General features: G+C 28.6%; 2 protein-coding genes across 6 annotated transcripts; both read right to left on the bottom strand.

The window, feature by feature from the left end:
• Positions 1–365: 365 nt before the first annotated feature.
• LOC127283761 (serine-rich adhesin for platelets-like) lies at positions 366–20448 on the bottom strand. 5 transcript variants are annotated; one of them, XM_051308843.1, is made up of 7 exons: positions 20170–20448; positions 19137–19691; positions 7432–8031; positions 6736–7341; positions 6088–6660; positions 1996–4210; positions 366–753 (listed from the first exon to the last, which is right to left on the bottom strand). In XM_051308843.1, the coding sequence occupies exons 1-7, from the start codon at positions 20380–20382 to the stop codon at positions 413–415; spliced, it is 5103 nt and encodes a 1700-aa protein (XP_051164800.1). In that variant the 5' UTR covers positions 20383–20448; the 3' UTR covers positions 366–412. The 5 variants fall into 5 exon arrangements, with proteins under 5 accessions (XP_051164800.1, XP_051164798.1, XP_051164799.1 ...); XM_051308841.1 differs by having other exon boundaries at positions 366–1179; positions 1732–4210; positions 20170–20443; XM_051308842.1 differs by having other exon boundaries at positions 366–1179; positions 1870–4210; positions 20170–20443.
• Positions 12263–14611, bottom strand: LOC127283766 (uncharacterized). The gene is made up of 2 exons (XM_051308848.1): positions 13774–14611; positions 12263–13611 (listed from the first exon to the last, which is right to left on the bottom strand). Exons 1-2 carry the CDS (start codon positions 14069–14071, stop codon positions 12524–12526), a joined length of 1386 nt encoding a protein of 461 aa, XP_051164805.1. The 5' UTR covers positions 14072–14611; the 3' UTR covers positions 12263–12523.
• Positions 20449–20717: the final 269 nt, after the last annotated feature.

Here is a 20717-nt window from a genome sequence, read left to right as displayed (position 1 = left end):
AATAGTCCTCAATTGTAATAACACGATTAAGACACACGATTGGGGACAATAGAAATTTCTTTCCTATTGTTTTCAATCGTTTTCATTAATTGTTTCTAGAAGAGAAATTTAAGTACTGTTAACAGTATTTTTTTAAAAAATATTTATTACTGTTAACAGTAATTAAGTTTATATAAAAAAAATATTTCTTGCATTATTTAAGAGACCGAATTTTTTTCAAAGTACAAAATATTGTAAAATGGGACGATAGCATTTTATTTATTATTAAGTGGGATTAAAACATATTTTCGACAATTTTTGATATCACCGTATATTGATAAATACATCATGTCCATCTCTGTGTTTATAAATAATAAATATCAATATTATTTTAAATCAATAATTTTATTTTATTCCTCCGTTTTATTATTCATTATAAAATAATCAAATAATAGTAATAATATAACCAATACATTTTTGGCTTGGTCCTAGTTGTGCCTTCGTTAGTACCAGTTTCTTGTAGGACTAGGGTTGATTCTGTCTGATTTATATCAGTGGAAGCAGACCCTGCTGATGATGTTTCACTTATGTTCAATTTAGACGTAGTTTCACTTGTAGGATTGGTCGTAGTGGAGCCTTCGTTTGAACCAGTTTCTTGTAGGACTAGAGTTGATTCTGTCATATTTATATCAGTGGAAGCAGACCCTGCTGGTGATGTTGCACGTCTCTCAATATCAGATGTAGTATCACTTGTTGGCTTAATCCAAGTTGAGCCTTCGTTAGTACCAGTTTCTTGTAGGACTAGGGTTGATTCTGTCGAATTTATATCAGTGGAAGCAGATTCTGCTGGTGATGTTGCACGTCTCTCAATATCAGATATAGTATCACTTGTTGGCTTCATCAAAGTTGAGCCTACATTTGTACCACTTTTTTGTGAGAGTAGGGTAGATCCTGTCAGATTTATATCAGTGGAAGCAAATCCTGCTGGTGATGTTTCACTTATGTTCAATTTAGACGTAGTTTCACTTGTAGGATTGGTCGTAGTGGAGCCTTCGTTTGAACCAGTTTCTTGTAGGACTAGAGTTGATTCTGTCATATTTATATCAGTGAAAGCAGACCCTGCTGGTGATGTTGCACGTCTCTCAATATCAGATGTAGTATCACTTGTTGGCTTCATCCAAGTTGAGCCTTCGTTAGTACCTGTTTCTTGTAGGACTAGGGTTGATTCTGTCGAATTTATATCAGTGGAAGCAGATTCTGCTGGTGATGTTGCACGTCTCTCAATATCAGATATAGTATCACTTGTTGGCTTCATCCAAGTTGAGCCTACATTTGTACCACTTGTTTGTGAGAGTAGGGTAGATCCTGTTAGATTTATATCAGTGGAAGCAAATCCTGCTGGTGATGTTTCACTTATGTTCAATTCAGATTTAGTTTCACTTGTGGGATTGGTCGTAGTGGAGCCTTCGTTTGAACCAGTTTCTGGTGAGAGTAGGGTTGATTCTGTCTGATGTATATCAGTGGAAGCAGACTCCGCTGGTGATGTTGCACGCCTCTCAATATCAGATGTAGTATCACTTGTTGGCTTCATCCAAGTTGAGCCTACATTTGTACCACTTTTTTGTGAGAGTAGGGTAGATCCTGTCTGATTTATATCAGTGGAAGCAAACCCTGCTGATGATGTTTCACTTATGTTCAATTTAGACGTAGTTTCACTTGTAGGATTGGTCGTAGTGGAGCCTTCGTTTGAACCAGTTTCTTGTAGGACTAGAGTTGATTCTGTCATATTTATATCAGTGGAAGCAGACCCTGCTGGTGATGTTGCACGTCTCTCAATATCAGATGTAGTATCACTTGTTGGATTAATCCAAGTTGAGCCTTTTTTAGTACCAGTTTCTTGTAGGACTAGGGTTGATTCTGTCTGATGTATATCAGTGGAAGCAGACTCCGCTGGTGATGTTGCACGCCTCTCAATATCAGATATAGTATCACTTGTTGGCTTCATCCAAGTTGAGCCTACATTTGTACCACTTTTTTGTGAGAGTAGGGTAGATCCTGTCAGATTTATATCAGTGGAAGCAAATCCTGCTGGTGATGTTTCACTTATGTTCAATTCAGATTTAGTTTCACTTGTGGGATTGGTCGTAGTGGAGCCTTCGTTTGAACCAGTTTCTGGTGAGAGTAGGGTTGATTCTGTCTGATGTATATCAGTGGAAGCAGACTCCGCTGGTGATGTTGCACGCCTGTCAATATCAGATGTAGTATCACTTGTTGGCTTCATCCAAGTTGAGCCTACATTTGTACCACTTTTTTGTGAGAGTAGGGTAGATCCTGTCTGATTTATATCAGTGGAAGCAAACCCTGCTGATGATGTTTCACTTATGTTCAATTTAGACGTAGTTTCACTTGTAGGATTGGTCGTAGTGGAGCCTTCGTTTGAACCAGTTTCTGGTGAGAGTAGGGTTGATTCTGTCTGATGTATATCAGTGGAAGCAGACTCCGCTGGTGATGTTGCACGCCTCTCAATATCAGATGTAGTATCACTTGTTGGCTTCATCCAAGTTGAGCCTACATTTGTACCACTTTTTTGTGAGAGTAGGGTAGATCCTGTCTGATTTATATCAGTGGAAGCAAACCCTGCTGATGATGTTTCACTTATGTTCAATTTAGACGTAGTTTCACTTGTAGGATTGGTCGTAGTGGAGCCTTCGTTTGAACCAGTTTCTTGTAGGACTAGGGTTGATTCTGTCAGATTTATATCAGTGGAAGCAGACCCTGCTGGTGATGTTGCACGTCTCTCAATATCAGATGTAGTATCACGTGTTGGATTAATCCAAGTTGAGCCTTTTTTAGTACCAGTTTCTTGTAGGACTAGGGTTGATTCTGTCTGATGTATATCAGTGGAAGCAGACTCCGCTGGTGATGTTGCACGCCTCTCAATATCAGATGTAGTATCACTTGTTGGCTTCATCCAAGTTGAGCCTACATTTGTACCAGTTTCTTGTGAGTGTAGGGTAGATCCTGTCAGATTTATATCAGTAGAAGCAAACCCTGCTGGTGATGTTGCACGTCTCTCAATATCAGATGTTGTATCACTTGTAGGCTTGGTCCAATTTGAGCCTTTGTTTGAACCAGTTTCTTGTGAGAGTAGTGTTGATCCTGTCAGCTTTATATCAGTGGAAGCAAACCGTGCTGGTGATGTTGCACGTCTCTCAATATCAGATGTAGTATCACTTGTAGGCTTAATCCAAGTTGAGCCTACATTTGTACCAGTTTCTTGTGAGTGTAGGGTAGATCCTGTCAGATTTATATCAGTAGAAGCAGACCCTGCTGGTGATGTTGCACGTCTCTCAATATCAGATGTAGTATCACTTGTTGGATTAATCCAAGTTGAGCCTTTTTTAGTACCAGTTTCTTGTAGGACTAGGGTTGTTTCTGTCTGACTTATATGAGTGGAAGCAGACCCTGTTGGTGATGTTTCAGTTATGTTCAATTCAGATGTAGTTTTACTTGTAGGATTGGTCGTAGTGGAGCCTTTGTTTGAACCAGTTTCTTGTGAGAGTAATGTTGATCCTGTCAGCTTTATATCAGTGGAAGCATACCATGATTGTGATGTTGCAAGTCTGTCAATATCAGATGTCCTATTACTTGTAGGCATGATCCAAGTTAAGTTTAGGGTTGAACCAGTTTCTTGTGAGGGTTGAGTTGATCCTTCCTGATTTATATCAGTGAAATTTTTTTGTACTTTAAGATGTTCCATAATTTGTCTTAAATTTTTTACAAATGACACTGTTCGTTGCATATCTTGTTTTATTTTATTTTCGTCATGAAAAATATTATTGCTTAATGTGTCAGCGACATCATTTGTCTTATTATTTAAAAATGATAAAATTTTAAGAATTTCTTTTTGAAATGTTTCCTCAGTGATATTTTTTTTACACGTTGTAGGTGGATTAAAAATTGTCTTTTGAGTACAATATTTTTCTTTGACTTCTTCTAGTAAATTTTTAGAGTTAGTAGCGTTTTGGACGTCAAAGGATTTAATTAATTTTTCGAAACTTTCAACCACAATATTTAATGAGTTTATTGCCTTTTGATATTTTGTATTTATAGTTAAATTGTTGTAAAAAACACTGCAAGCAATATTAAATATAAATTGCAAGTTTAGATTGATAGACTCATGTGTTATATTTTTAACAATTTCTGCAATCTCCTTTGACTCATCTTTAATCTGTAAAAAGTTTAATGTTTTATATAAAATATTACAATGAAAGTCAAGTTAGCTTTTGGTTCTTGTTCATCAACCCTTTCGTAACTTAGGTACTCTTGTGTACCACTTATAAAATTTGATATAACTCTTATAAAAGTATATATTATAGCAATAAATGGAATGGATTGTATTATTAATAAAAGCTTCACGGGGTGTCTAAACAAACTTTAAATGACCACTTTTTTTCTTTCGGATTTTTTCTTGAATTCGATTCAAGAACATAAAAATAGTGTGTAAAATATTTTTTAGTGAAATTCGTCGAGCTGTTTTTAAAAAAGTTATTTTTTGTATTAAAAAATAAATTTTTCAAAAATTAAAAATATATTTTGCCGATTAATTGATTAAGGAAATAGGTAGATTAATAAAATTACAGATTTTATTCTTTATAAATAGAATGAAAACTAATGTTTACATATCATAAGATATTAAAAAATTAACATTTTGTTAACAAACAATGTTAAATTAAACATTAAATTTTATATTTTTCTTTTGTTTATTATATACGTAAATTACCGAAATATCGGTAAATTTTGAATTAATCAAAATTGATTTTTAACATAAAAAATATCTTTTTTTAAAAACGGCTCGATGAATTTCGCTAAAAATTCTTTTACACACTATGTTTAAGCTCCTGAAACGAATGCAAGAAAAAAATCCTAAGTAAAAAAAGTGGCCATTTAAAGTTCGTTCAGGCACCCCGTGGCTTCTAACATATGATACACTTTTTTAGAAGTTATACGCATTTGAAAACAACAGTAAATATATTTGCAACGATTCTGAATACTTCTTAAGTTGCTAATTACATTCGAAACTATATAACTTCTACAAAAACTTATGGATTTTAATCTGTCAGTAAAGTTTTTTGTGGGGGTATTCCCTACTTTTCAATACCAGAAAAAAGTCGTTTAAAAAAAATGTTTAACCTTATTTTTTCAAAATTAACCCTTATCTTTTTTTCTTAAACCCTTATTCCCTCTTAAAAATTCTTCTTATTATTTTTATTTGAAAGCTGAGATTTTTTAACAAAACTGTATAATTATAAAAATGGGACAACATTGATTTTTCAAGAAAATTTGAAAAAAGGTCAGAAAATAGGTTTCTTTACATTTTCTCTTAAGCCCCATGTTGTCCTATTTTTATATTTATACAATTTTATTGAAAAAAAATTTTAACTTTCAAAAAAATTACAGAAAATTTTTTTATGGGGGATATAAAAAATGGTTAATAAAATAATATGGTTATAATTATTTTTAACAATAGTTAAAATATTGATAAAAAAGAAAAATGTTATATTCCAACATAATTTTATTCTTGACTTTTGCTTCCTGATTATTAGCAACAATTGGAATTCTTATGTTTTGGTACTCTCTGATAACAAATTTGAAATAAAATTTTAAGAATTCAAAATTTTAGATTCGTTTAAAATTAGTTACTCAAATGTTTTTGGGGTCGTTAATTACGAATCCGAAGTCAGTTTTTTAAAGTGTTATCAGTTAATGGAGCAATGATAAAATTCATAACTTGATCGTCTCTTAAATACTACATGTCAATGTACCCAATAAAAAGAGAATAATTATAAGGTCTGTTGTTTGTCAGATTCACTATTTTTGTACATTTAATCACTTTTTGAAAATTTATTTTCCAAATTTAATTAGCTATTTTGAATCTTCAAAAACTGTTATTAAATTCATAATCGGCGATCCCAAAAACTCCAGAGTTATATAATGTTTTAACAAAATCCATTCGATGGGTTTTTTGAGGATCAAATGTAATAACTATTGGACTATTTTTTTAATATTTAAGAAATTATAATACATTGTCCAATTAGTGTATATTACCTTTGTTTTATGTAGAACACAGTCATGTATATTATTATACGTTGATAGTAAATTACCGTTTAATAATGATCTGTTGGTAGAAGTATTTGAAAAATTAAAATTTGAAAGTATGTTGTCTAATTTATACAAGTAATAAAGCTTTCCTATATAGCAACTATAGTCACTAACATCATCATTGAATTTGTCAGGAAAATTGAGATAATATTCATTGAAAATAGAAGAGAGTATATTAATGGTATACTCATTTTTCTTATTTTGTGGCCCACATATTGTTGGTATCAATTTTAGCATTTCTTCACTCTTATTAACATTCTTGGAGTTTAAATATTCGTAAGAATTTCGGTGAGAATAAGAATAGACTGTTATGCTTTCCATCATGAAATTAATTAATTTTGAAATATTTGATTCAGCAATTTTTGAATTATTATTTATATTTACTTTATTGCATTTATAATTATTAGAAATCGTTTTGAAAAAATCAGTCGCAATTTTCAAATGTTGCTTAAGTATACTATCTATTGATTTAAGTTTCTTTTTTTCATTGTCAGTCAAGACAGGAATATTTTCATTTATCTGTAAATAATTAAATAAAATTAATTTTATTAATAATAATTATTTTGTTGCTTATTTAATCTATGTGATATTTACCTCCTCATAGTAGGCTATTGATAAATTTTTAGTTTCTCTTAAAATTTGAGTTAAATTTTTTATTATATTATTGCCATTATCTAATGAATAAACTTGTAAATCTGTTTTGATAGACTTCATGGTAGAAGAATAGGTTGTTAAGAATGCATGCAAATTAATGTCGTCAAATGGATGATTGGTAAGTTTAGTTTTTAAGTTAGAAAAGAATTTCAAATATTCCGAATGAATCTCATATAGAATGTTTAGTTTTTGTCTATCATCTTCCATTTCTTGATTTTTTGGCAAAGTTCCATTTGGTGATTGACAATTTTGTATTAAGTCGTTTGCATTGTAATTTTTAGAATTTATTATAGATTGAACAGCATTATTTTTGTAATAATTTTTCATCTCCGCTTCACTTATATTGTTTTGTAACATTTTTTGAACTTGATATGTAGCTTCAATAGAATCAGAAATACTTTTTTTTTGATAAATCATTATCGCATTCTTTGAACCGGGACAATTATAATTATATATGCTTATTATTATGTCTGTAATATGCCTTAAGTATTCAATAAAAATATTTAACACATGTTTTTTCAAACCTACAGAATTCACATTTTTCAACTGCAGAAGAATATGATAAAAATGATTAGTAAACATAATTCAAATATACCCATATTTATTATTATATTAATAATATTAAATTTTTTATACCTGATTGTAAAGCATCCTTATTTCATTTGACTTTTGAGTGTCACTATTGTTACTGGAAAGAATTTTCTGCATATTCAAAAGTAAAGGAGAAAACAGATTAATCTGTCGATTTAACTTTAAGTTTACAAAATCTTTATAATATATCAATTCTGTCGTGTCATCTATAAAGTTTTTACTATCTCTTGTTATTTCGAAACAGAGATAAAAAAATTTACGTATATTTTTAGCAAGGTTGCGTCTATCATTCACAATGCCAGTTGAGTTTTTGATACAAGTATTACGATATTTAAGGAGTATGTTAATAAAGTAATTTTTTGTACTTCTAATTGTCGTTAATATTTCTCTCACACTTAATTTAGACCTTTCCCTATATTCACTACTTAAAAACTCAGCATTTGCACGAATATAATTTGTAAGGTCATTAAATAATTTATTATTCCATAATCTAGAAATAGTTTGATTCATTGTTAAAGAATCATTCGAATTTAAAGAGCAAAAAGTAATATTTTTATACAAGTTCAATATTTCAGCATATTTTTTAAAGATATTAATTAAATTTGTATACGCTTCTTCAACGTCATTAAATTTAGTGTTGCTCTCCTGTAATTTAGAAGATGTATTAATTTTTTTCATATTTATTTGTTAAAAACGAATGACTATTGACTGAAATCTAGAAGATTTAGAGACGAAGAAATCTTCTCTCTTATTTGGGTTGTTCGGGTTGCACTAAGTTATTTTAAAACAAAGTTTTAATTTTTCCAGAATTTTTTTTAGGGAAATTCTTTGAGTACTACTGACATTTTTGCTTTTAATAAATCCTAAATGGTTGACGAAAAATTCAAGAGAATAGAAAGGGTTGCACAGAGAAGGAAATCAGTGATTTTCTTAAAAATATGTCGGAGGTTTTTTATTTCAACGAATATGCTTGTAATTTTTTATTCAAAAGTTTTTGTGCCACCATGGAGTCAAGAAGTGCTAGCTAGCGCCATGAATTTTTTCTACCGAGGTTAAGGACGCTATATTTTGTTATTCCAGGGATTTCCTAAAGTGGTTTTGATTTAAAAATTTAATTTAAAAAATGCAGAAAAAATTTAAGACTTTTTTTTTTGTTTAAGGATATGTGAGAACCTCCCACGTTATTTAGTATGGGAAAATGTGTTTTGGTAGTATACATCTTACTCTAAAATGAAATAGATTTTTATCTACAATTTTGAGGGATGATAGATTAGGGTTCAAGGAACCTTGCTGTTCTCCGAAAAATGCATTATTTTGCGTTAAATTATTAAAAAATAAAGTCTAAAAAGTGGCATTTTTAAACGAAAATGAAAACAAACATGGCGGCGCATACACAGAAGTTGCTTGAGTGTGTTAGTGTTCCATTAAACAGCGCCAATTCGAGCTTTTGGTCGCTGAATGAACTATGATTAAATACATTAATTTAGTATTTATTGTTTTATTTTTGCGTTAAGTTGTAGTAAATGAGTAAAACAGCGAGATTCCTTGTACCAAACAAAATCATTTCTCCAAAATTTTAACTCGAAATCATTTTTTATTTCAGAGAAAGTTTCAAGCCACAAAAAACCGTCCTTTGCCCACATACCCTTAATCTATTTTAACTTTTTTTCCCTTAAGGTCATCCGGGAAAAATCACTAACCTAAAAGTGTTTTCCCTTGCGAGATATTACTCGTAAATAATTTGAAATATCTTGTTCGGATTTGTCGGATTAATTAGATAAGGGCGAGCTGATTAAGAATCATCTCCATTTTGACAAGTAATTTTGTAGAAAAGTATTGAAAATCGTGGTTATAAAAGTTGGATTTTTAGCAGAAGTGGGGGACAGATATTGAATCTATGTGTCAGTGGCCCAGAAGGTGGCGCTAATTCTAACTAGTGGCCGCTGCTGAACTAACTTATCCCAAATTACTCCACTTTAAATCTTTAATAAAATAATTTCCTCACAATATTATTGCAAAAATGGAGAAGAGTGATGAACTCAGTGACCCTTTCTTTATTATTCCTCCAAATGCCAACTCGAAATACTTTATCCTTTAAAGATGAGAAGAAATCTACGAAACCCTTTTTTTCCAATGTTTAAACATTTTTTTCAATAATTATTTATCAAGATTATGCAAAATTCCAAGAAGAGCCCACGGCAGAGTACATTCCTCTATTATTTTCAAAAAATTACAACCTAAAATATTCTGTTTTTTTTCAAATGAGAAGAAATCTACAAAACCATTATTTTCTCCCGGATGCCCTTAAGGCCATGTGGGCAAAGGACGTTTTTTGGTGGTTTGAAACTTTCTCTGAAATAAAAAATGATTTCGGATTAAAATTTTTAAGAAATGATTTAGCAGGGTGCAAGGCATATGGCTGTTCTTCTCATTTATTATTATTTGACACAAAAATAATAAAAATAAAGCAACCCAGTAAAAAAGGATTTTTTGAGATAGAAGTTCGCACAATTGAGCAAGCCGTTTGCTCAATTGTCTAAAATGCATTCGGACAATTGGAGTGTTTGTTCAATTGTCCAATGCATTATGCCCAATCATCCGCAATATTTCTCGTGTCTAAAAAGCTGCTAAAATAATATGAAAAACTATTGAAACATTGAAAAAACGGTAGAAAATGCATAATTCTTAATATATACAGAAAAAGAATGTATTGGGATTGGCGGTCGTGACGTCACAAAACAAAAATGGCTGACAGAAGTAGGTAACTTTTGTTGTTTGAGTACTAGAGTCCAGTGAATTTTTGATAATAAGTTTTAAAAAAGTCAAAATGCGACTCACTGTGGGCGAAATTTGTGCGTTTGCACAATCGACACCCACATCTCGGAATTTTGTTGAGGGTGAAAAAGTGTTAAATGCCGGACATGTAATATTTTGTGGACGAGGAAATGATGACACCGCTGATGAAAATTCTGTTTTTTTCTTGGCATTTTGCTTACAATCATCTAATCTGACAAGTAGTCCTCATGAAATGAATGGACTAATTTCATTAGATGGAAAAATTTTGAAAGTGAAATGTTCCTGTAAAGCGGGTTTAAGTGAGAAATGTAAGCACATTGTTGCTGTTTTACTTCACCTAAGCAGGTTAGTTATTTATTAATTTATTCGTTTGGAAAGTTTTAAATTATAATGAATAATATAATTCTGTCAAAGCAATATTTATTTTTAAAAATGTTTTCATTAAAGTTGCATTAAGAGTTACTATTTTATTGTTTTTTAGGTTATGTTTAATATATGTTTTTATTTTTATTATATTGTTAAAAAAGTGTTATACAATTTATAATTAGATTTTAATAATACTTTAACAATTGCATTTAATAGAAAAAAGTAATGTTTTTTGTTGTTTTACAGTGTTTATAGCAAATTATTATATTTCGGTTCTAGGATCGACGTAAATGATTTAGACGAAGTTTCTTCAACCGAAAAGCAGTGTCTGTGGAATCAACCTCAGGCGAATTCTCTCAAGAAATATGCTCCAAGACCATTGAGTGAACACGAATGTTATGTCGAAAAATTTAAAAAACAATGTTCCATCACAATTACTGACGAGAAAAGAAAGAAAATAAATGAAATCCTTATTTTGAGGAATCCAGATTCAGCATTGTACAAACACATGTACGGATAATTTTAATGACACATTTTGTTTTTACAAAAATTACTAATTAATTGAATATGTGAAATACTAAAATGATTTTTTTATAACAATTATTAATTTAATGCGAATTGCAAAAACGATTTTTTTATATATTTATTAGATACAAATTTGATAATTGGATTATTTCGTCTAAAAATTGATTTTTTATATTATTTACATTTATTTTTTAGAATTTTTTTTAAAACAAACAACACAAAATTTACAATTTTACTTTACACACTTGTAATATTACAATGGATTTATTAGGGCAGGAAGACATGAACCATTTCTCATAGAACAAAACAATAATGTGTTGGAAGTAACGGAGGATGAACAAATCCAAGCTGTATTAGAAATTGAACCTTCTGAATGTATGCTGGAGTTATTAAACACTGAACCGAAAGAACCTTCTAAAAATTGCTGCGTCAACGTATTAAATTCTTTAAGGGTTGATAATAATATAACAATTTGTTCGGAAACATTAAAAAATAGAAGAATTTGGAAAGAAAATAGAAAATACAGAATAACAGGTTCAAGATGCTACTCTCTGTACACCTATACGAACAATGCTAAAGCAAACTGGCAGAAAAAATCCGAAAATTATTTTTATCCTAAGGAATTTACAAAAACCGAAGCCATCAAGCATGGAATTGAAATGGAACCGTTTGCGAGAACTGCTTACGAAACTAATTTTAATGTTAAAGTTGTTCAGTTAGGCCTCGTTGTCTCACCTGACAATCCTTGGCTCGCTTATTCACCAGATGGAGTAATTTTAAATGAAAATAATAGGCCTGAGAAATTAATTGAAATAAAGTGCCCATTTAATGGAAAAATAAAATGCATTGAAGAAGTTGTACCTTCTCTTCATTATATAGACAAAAATAATTGTCTAAAAAAGAAGAATCCTTATTACGGTCAGATTCAACTCGGAATGGCGATATTAAATGTCAAAAGAACTGATTTTATTGTATACTCATCGTTTAATAATAGTTTTTATCTTGAAGAAGTTGAATTTGATCCTGAATTTACGAAAGAAATGTTGTCAAAATTAAAAGAAAAATACTTCAACACAATGTTGCATTATATTTGTATTAAAAATAACACTACTTAATAAATTGTAAATTATTCAAGCAGAATAAATAAGTTTCTATTTATTTATTAATAATTGTAAATTATTCAAGCAAAATAAATAAATTTCTTTTTATTTACGATTTAATAAAAACATTAATACATATTATTTACATCAATTAAATTATTTAAAACCAATTTGTAATTTTTATGCATTTAATGCATTAATTCAGCAAAAATAAAATTTTAGTGAATCTTTAAATATTGGTTTACTTAAATTTACCACAGCACACAGAATGTTCATAATTTTTTCACTTTTTGGAATAAGACACGAAGACATTTTACCGCTAAGTATTTCAAATACTTTTAATCTTTGGTTTAATCTCTCCACGTGAACCCTTGCGCTTGCAATGTCTGCATTTTTAATGCACTATCGACTGAAAATTGTGATTGTTTTCTAAGAAATGACGGTCTTATTAAATTTAATTTGTTGTCGATGCACAAGTCGTCGATTAAAAAACCTTTATCCACCATCACAGATGAACCTTTCGGTAAATGATCCACTAAAAAGCTTTGGCTGAAAATTGCTTTGTCAGATGCTCTGCCCCCATAAACTTTCGAAACATACGACAGAGTTCCGGCAGGAGTTACTCCTGTCATGAATTTTATCGTATATCCCCCTTTATAGTGAGAATAACAATTAATTTGGCAGCACAAGTTCTTCGGTTTCTGAATTCCTATTTCAGTGCAATCTAATATTATTGTTGTATTAGGATAATTGGCAAAGCAAAGAGGAATGTTTCTCGAAATTTCATCTTGAGATGAAAAATGAATCATCGGTTTTAAAACAATTTCCAAAATGTCCAGAGTATTATAAATAATTTCTGAGCAATTTCTTATAGTGACAGTAGGAAATAACAGTGAGAGAAACGAGTAACTAACGTTTTGTTTTAGCTTCACAAACGTCAGTAAAATTCTGTCCCGAATATTTAACACTCGAGTCGTACTTTTTAATTCTGGTGCAGCTTCGCTGAATGCATCTACTATGCTGTCAAATAATTGAAAACATTCAATCCCTGTAGCGGTGCTTAATTGTTGATCAGTTTTCAAAAAATGATCAAAGAAGCTTGAAATTAAATCTCCACTCGTAACCTGTACCTCAGCATCAGCAAATAATTTTTCAAATGCTGCAATTTCTTCATTTAAATTCGTGTTAGTAACAGCTGACTCATCATTTATTTTCTTTTCGTTACCAGTCGCATTGTTAATTTTAGGATCAAGCAAACAATTGCAAATTTCAATGTTTTCATTTTCCTTTGAATCATTTTTTTGGCGATTTTCGAATCGAGCTTGTCTTTCCTTAATATTTTTAACTGATACTTCTGATGGATTTGATTCTATGGAAGATTTCGGTAAGTTCACAGATGGTATGACTGTTCTCTTTAAAACTTTTACTTGAGAAAAATCTAAAAAGATAATATTTACTATATATTTACATGTAAAATAAAATTAATAAATGAAAATAAACAAATAATTTTGAAGTTCGTTATATAATTAAAATTAAAATCGTAAAAATTTAATTTTTATTTGTTTGGAAACAATACAGTACTTTATATTTATTTACTTACCAGATTTTGTAACACACGTAAAATCTTTTTTGACAAAGTGCAAAGAACAAACTCTCATGCTACGTGTCACCTTTTTACCCATTCTCAACACTCTTTCCCACAAAATTCTCTTGTCAATTAACTCGACAGTTCCAAATTTATTAACATAATTAATTTTCATTTGTCCTTTTTTCGGAAAATAGTGGAAACTGAGGTTAGGAGTTTTGACAGGTGTACTATTGCATTTATAAACACAACAGAATATTTTACTTTTTGAAAATTTTGTTGGAACTGGTTCCGCTGTTTCTTTCTCATCCATTGCGGTATAAAATGATATTTAACTTTTTTAATATAACTTAAAAATTCACTTTTTCTCTACAATAAAAAATGTCTTTGCTATATTTCCATAGTTTTCACCGGTTTGTTTACTTTTTCTACCTACTGCGTTTAACTCAACTTTCTGCCACCAGTTGGCGCATCAACATTTAGCCAATCCCAATAAAAATACCTTGATCGAGGAAAAGGAAAGAGTTTTCCGAAAAATCACTTTTAACTTACAGTATACTGCTGTACTTGACATTTTAAGGGTAAAGAAGAGAAGATTATGATAATGAGTGACACTTCATTATCGACTCTTAATATTTGTCGAATGGTAAAATATAATAGTAAATTTCTTTCTGATTTTTTAAAAAAGGAATAATTATTGAATTAAAAATTTTCTTACTTTTCTATTTCATTTATTGTTATGTTTTTATTATATGTTTTTATTTTTTAGTACTAATTTAAATATTTTTATTTAAATTTTAATTAAATTAATTAAATTAAAAATTAGTTTAATTACACCCAGAGAAATGATTTATTTGAACCAAATAAAATATATTTGAGTTAAATAAACGTATATTTGTCTTAGAGCCTACTAACTTATTTATTTGGCATAATTAAAAATTGTATTTGTCATAAATAAATTTTTCTTTGGTTCAAATAAATTTTTTATTTAAACGAAATAAAATATATTTGCAACAAATAAATGAGTTAGTAGGCTCTGAGACAAATATACAATTTCTCTAAGTGTATTTGAAATTATTTAGCACATAAGTATAATTATAATTATATATTATTATTAATTAATAATATTATATTAATATTATTCATATTATGTATTATAATACCTATATATTATAATCATACATCAAATAGATAAAATTTAAAAAAAAATATTTTATTTTTTTTATTTAAAAAATATATATATATATATGTATATATATAATTTAAGAATGAATAGAAATATCATTATATTTTACTATTCGACAAATATTGAGAGTCGATAATGAAGTGTCACTCATTATCATAATCTTCTCTTCTTTACCCATAAAATGTCAAGTACAGCAGTTTACTGTCAGTTAAAAAGTTATTTTTCGGAAAACTCTTTCCTTTTCCTCAATCAAGGTATTTTTATACATTCTTTTTCTGTATATATCAAGAATTATGCATTTTCTACCGTTTTTTCAATGTTTCAATAGTTTTTCATATTATTTTAGCAGCTTTTTAGACACGAGAAATATTGCGGATGATTGGGCATAATGCATTGGACAATTGAACAAACACTCCAATTGTCCGAATGCATTTTAGACAATTGAGCAAACGGCTTGCTCAATTGTCCAAACTGCTATCTCAAAAAATCTTTTTTTACTGGAAATAAATAGTAAAATAATGTATTTAACCATAGTTCATTCAGCGGCCACTTGCTCGAATTGGTGCTGTTTACTAGAGCACTGACACACTCAAGCAACGTCTGTGTATGCGCCGCCATCTTTGTTTTCATTTTCGTTCAAAAATGACACTTTTTGAACTTAATTTTTTAATAATTTAACGCAAAAATATGTTTTTTCAGAAGAATCAGCGGTATGCATTGTACCCAAGATCTACTATATGGGTCAATCCATTATATTTCGACTGAAGTGGTCGCTGACTAATTTTTAAAAATTATAATACTTTGCAGGAATGATTTTGAAGTTATCAAGATCACGAAATGAAAAGAATTTTATTAAAATTTTAATTATTTATTGCAAAATATGAATTTAAAGTATATGAGGTGCTGAAAACTGTCAATTTTTTAGCCATTAGAAAATATACAAAAATACGTAGAATTTACCATAAAAATAAAAAAATTTTTTTGTAATTTACTAAGAATGAATAAATTTATCATTATCAATTGATGTAATTATTTAAATATGTGAAATAATATATAAAATATGATTTTGAAGTTCGCCTGTCAAATAACCTAAATTTGCAAATTTCATCTATTAAATGTGAGAAAGAGAAGTCATTAAATTGAAAAAAACCTTACCAAATATAAAGTACCTGTGACTAACTTTTAGTTTTTCTTAGCACTTTTTTCCTTTTTTCTTCATAAATGTGAAATAAAAAAAAATCTCAAAAAGTATCTTCGGGACCAAAGCGAATTTTTTTCCAGTGTGTGTATTTAGTGATCAATTAGATATTGCCCAAGTTTTGTAATTTTTCAGTTTTCTCCAAGAAAGTTATTTACATTTGAAAATAGTGAAAATAAGCAAAGTGCCAATTTTTATTGCTTTTTATTTCACATTTATGAAGAAAAAAGGAAAAAAGTGCTAAGAAAAACTAAAAGTTAGTCACAGGTACTTTATATTTGGTAAGGTTTTTTTCAATTTAATGACTTCTCTTTCTCACATTTAATAGATGAAATTTGCAAATTTAGGTTATTTGACAGGCGAACTTCAAAATCATATTTTATATATTATTTCACATATTTAAATAATTACATCAATTGATAATGATAAATTTATTCATTCTTAGTAAATTACAAAAAAATTTTTTTATTTTTATGGTAAATTCTACGTATTTTTGTATATTTTCTAATGGCTAAAAAATTGACAGTTTTCAGCACCTCATATACTTTAAATTCATATTTTGCAATAAATAATTAAAATTTTAATAAAATTCTTTTCATTTCGTGATCTTGATAACTTCAAAATCATTCCTGCAAAGTATTATAATTTTTAAAAATTAGTCAGCGACCACTTCAGTCGAAATATAATGGATTGACCCATATGCAATTGTTTTGTTTGCTAAAATTAATAACGATTAGCTCAAACATGAAAAGAGAATAACGTACATTTCGAACAAAAAGGGTTAAATTTATATTATATATTTGTCATTATTTAAGCTAGTTTTACTAGTACACTGGAATCTCCCAAGAGAGGTATTCTCAAGAGAGGACTAAGTATAGACGCGACGTGGTTCGGAGTGAGGGGTGAAGAGAAGGGAGGGGCTAGAAAATGCAACGTGAACGCAGGAGCGTCTGTTCTGAGTGTAGCTTTGTCGCGTAGCGTTTTGATTCCGAAATTTTTTGTTAAATGACATTAAATGACATGTTTTTATAATTTGTTTAACTTAAAGAACGGCCCGTTTTCAAATCTTAATTAACATTTTTTAAATTTATAAACATTTATATTAGTAAAATGTATTTTGTTAAAAACCACATCTCCGATATTGGATATACGGCCCTGAATGTTTACAGTTTTCGAAGTCAAGGGCGTATTCCGTAGAGAGGTCCAAGACTCTCGCTGTCCTCTCTTCGAAGATTCCAGTGTATTATTACCAAAATTATAAATGTTTGAAATAGTTATGCCTGATGTCTGTAACTATCTTTTACTACTATATCTCTAGCTATAAGTCTTAATTTTTTTTTGTCGTCTAATTTTCAGTGGATCTTTTAGATATCAGTGAATAGCCCACCCATTAAAAACAAATATGTGTCGAAATTCCTGAATTGTACCAATAGTAAAAATGTAAACTTTGGATTTTTTTGGAGAATCATAACAATTGTATAAAACGGTGAAAAAAAAATTTGACCTATAAGTTTTCGAAAATTTTTTTCCTTTTCTTTCGAATAGTACAAATTTTTTTTAAAAAAATTCAAAATTTACCCATTTTTTGAAAATCAAGAATATTTTTTACATTTCTTTAAAAAAGGAGCCTTTTTTTCTTTTTTTACCCCTTAAAATGAAGCTTTAAAAGTAGGTATATAGCTTCATTTTAAGTGGTAAAATAAAGAGAAACAAGGAGGGGGTCCTTTATGTTTATTTCATAAACATTATGCTTCCTCATTGTGTGAAGCAAAAAATTTGCTTCCTCGTGAAGGAAGCAATGTATTTGTCCAATTCAATTGATTGATTTAAAAAATTTCGAGTTAAAAATGTTTTAAATTAATTAAATTTTTTGAAAAATAAAGAAAATTTTAATTAATTTTGAGTGTAACATAAACTTTATATATACGAATCGATTCGTTTTAATGCAAGGAAAACAATTATTTTATTCATCAACTTGAATTTAAAAAAAACACAAAATTTTTTAGCTAAAATATGAATTTTCGATTTTTCAATTTTTATTAATTCTCAAATTTTAAATCAAATCTATACTTTATATATACCAACCAATTCGTTTCAATGCAGGGAATAAAATTATTTCATATATAAACATGAATTTAAATAAACACATCATTTTTTAGCTAAAATGAGAATTTTTTATTTTTTAACTTTCTTTAATTCTTTAAATTTCAATCAAATCTATACTTTATATATATCAATCGATTCATCTTGACATAAAGAAGACGATTATATTATATATTACCTTAAATTTTTCGATTTAAAAATTTTTTCAATTAAAAAAAAATTTTTGTAAAAAAGACGATAAAATTTTTTTTTTGGGGTATTTTTAAAAATCCTCTCGTCATTTTTGAGAGATTATTGTGTTAAATAAGCCTACCAAATTTTACCCAAATCCATTAAAACCTGTTAAAGATATCGTGTTCACAAAAACTATCCACACACACATACACACACACACACACACACACATACATACATACGGACAATTGATCAGGATCTCATATAACATGTTTCTATATAGAGGAAAATTTGTTTTCACCATTTTTAAAAAGTTTATAAACGAAAGGACTACATAGCTTCCTCCACGAGGAAGCAAAAGGGTCTTTTTTTAACAAAAAGTTAAAAACAGTTTTAATTTTCAAAAAAGTGGTAAATTTTGAATATTTAAAAAAAAATTTTGCTCGAAAGAGTAGAAAAAGCCTTTTCGATAACATATAGGTCAAATTTTTTTCATCAATTTATACCGATTTTTCAAAAAATTCACTATTTTACAAAAATTTTAATTCTCTTCCCCCTCTACAGTTTTTGATAAAAATTAATAATAATTTGTGAGTGAAATATTTATCCATAGTACTAAATGTCATGCAAATTATAGCCTGCTCTAAGAATTTTTTTTTTTGAATTGTTACAATTCAAAAATTTAGCCTCATATTTAAAAAATAAAAATGTTTATACCTGCATAATTTTAGCTTCTAATTGTTTATTAGTCTTGTTCAAGAAAGTAGAAGACAACGTTTGTTCTTGAATTAAATTCCTGATGTTTAAAATTACATTCATTGTTTTTTCAATCAAATTTAAATTTATTCCATTAACATTTAGCTGCTGTGATTTTAAATTCTTAATAGACTCAACAACCATATAACGAATTAAAATAACAAATTCAAACAAACCTTTTGCAGAGTTAAAATTTTCATTGTTATACATACATTTATACTCTTCTAATTCACATTTAAATGAGACGTTACTATTCAATTTATTAATATCATTTAAAAAATTTTGATAACTGACATTCTGTTTTCCTAAACTGATTTCTCTACTGTAATATAGAAGAGAGTTATGGAGAACACGAATTAAAGATTCTTGTTTTGTATTATATTCTTCGTTTATACTTATTTCAAAACAACATGCTTCTTTAAATGTTTTGTAAAATATTTCAACAATAGAATCTAGTATTATTTCAATATTATCACCAACTGTCAATATGCGTTCAACATGAATGTCTTGTTGACTCTAAAAAAAATTATAATATTCAACATCAAAACAATAATATTATTATTAACGTTAGAAAAACTAAATTACATTTATGTGAATTTCTACAAAATTATGTACTATAGTACTAAAAAAGGCTAAGGGGAGATTTAAATTTTTTTCAAAATTAACATCTGTACAAATTATAAAATATAAAAAATTACCAACGTAAAAACATTTAATATTATAAGTGCATTAAATTTATAAATAAATGTAGTTTTATTATAATAATTGTGTTAATTAAATGAAACTCTGTTCAAAAATATATACAAAATTCTTTAAGGAACTGAAATTTCCTTCTTGAACAATTCAAATATATTTAAAAATGCACATAAGTCAACTTCTTTTGTATCACTTTATAAATTTATAAAAATAATTTAAACTTTTTTTAAAGTCAAAAAAATACGTTACTTTCTAACAAAAAATGTGTCTAGTACATTATTAGTTATTTGTAATTTACCTCATTTTTTTGATTTTGAATTAGTTTTAGAACTAAATTTTTCGCTTCATCCACATTCTTCTGCTTAACAGCTATCTGATAGTTTTCATTTTTATCCTTGACCGTTGTAGATGTGTCACGATTTGCATTAGAACTTGGAATACTTTTACAATATACCAAAAAAATCAATGAATTGACACTCAAGTAGAGAAGAAAATAAAAATTTCTTCTCATTTTTACTTTATTCTTGATGTAGGTTTCACTGGGTATAGAATTTTTTTGAAATTCTTTTCAAAAAAATTCTTCCTTTTATACAGAACTTTTAGAGCCACATATGAAAAACTTTGCATATGTGCCCTAAAAATATTGGTCAGGGCGCACTTAAAATACTTTTTAATGCCAATTCACAAATTAGAAGGCAACATATTCATTTATGTTAAGAATATATAATGCAAACTATAGCCAATGAAAATTATTCACAGTAATGAAAAAGTTATGTTTAGTTTACAAAGAAACAATTTTTTTATTTCTATTTCGTGAATTCTTTTTGATAATTAAAATCGTGCATA

Source organism: Leptopilina boulardi, unplaced genomic scaffold, assembly GCF_019393585.1.
Source record: "Leptopilina boulardi isolate dan_hultmark-lab unplaced genomic scaffold, ZJU_Lbou_2.1 LbouV2_310, whole genome shotgun sequence".
Taxonomy (NCBI): domain Eukaryota; kingdom Metazoa; phylum Arthropoda; class Insecta; order Hymenoptera; family Figitidae; genus Leptopilina; species Leptopilina boulardi.
The sequence above is the reverse complement of the archived record's forward strand: the minus strand, read 5'-3'. Positions and strand labels throughout refer to the sequence as shown.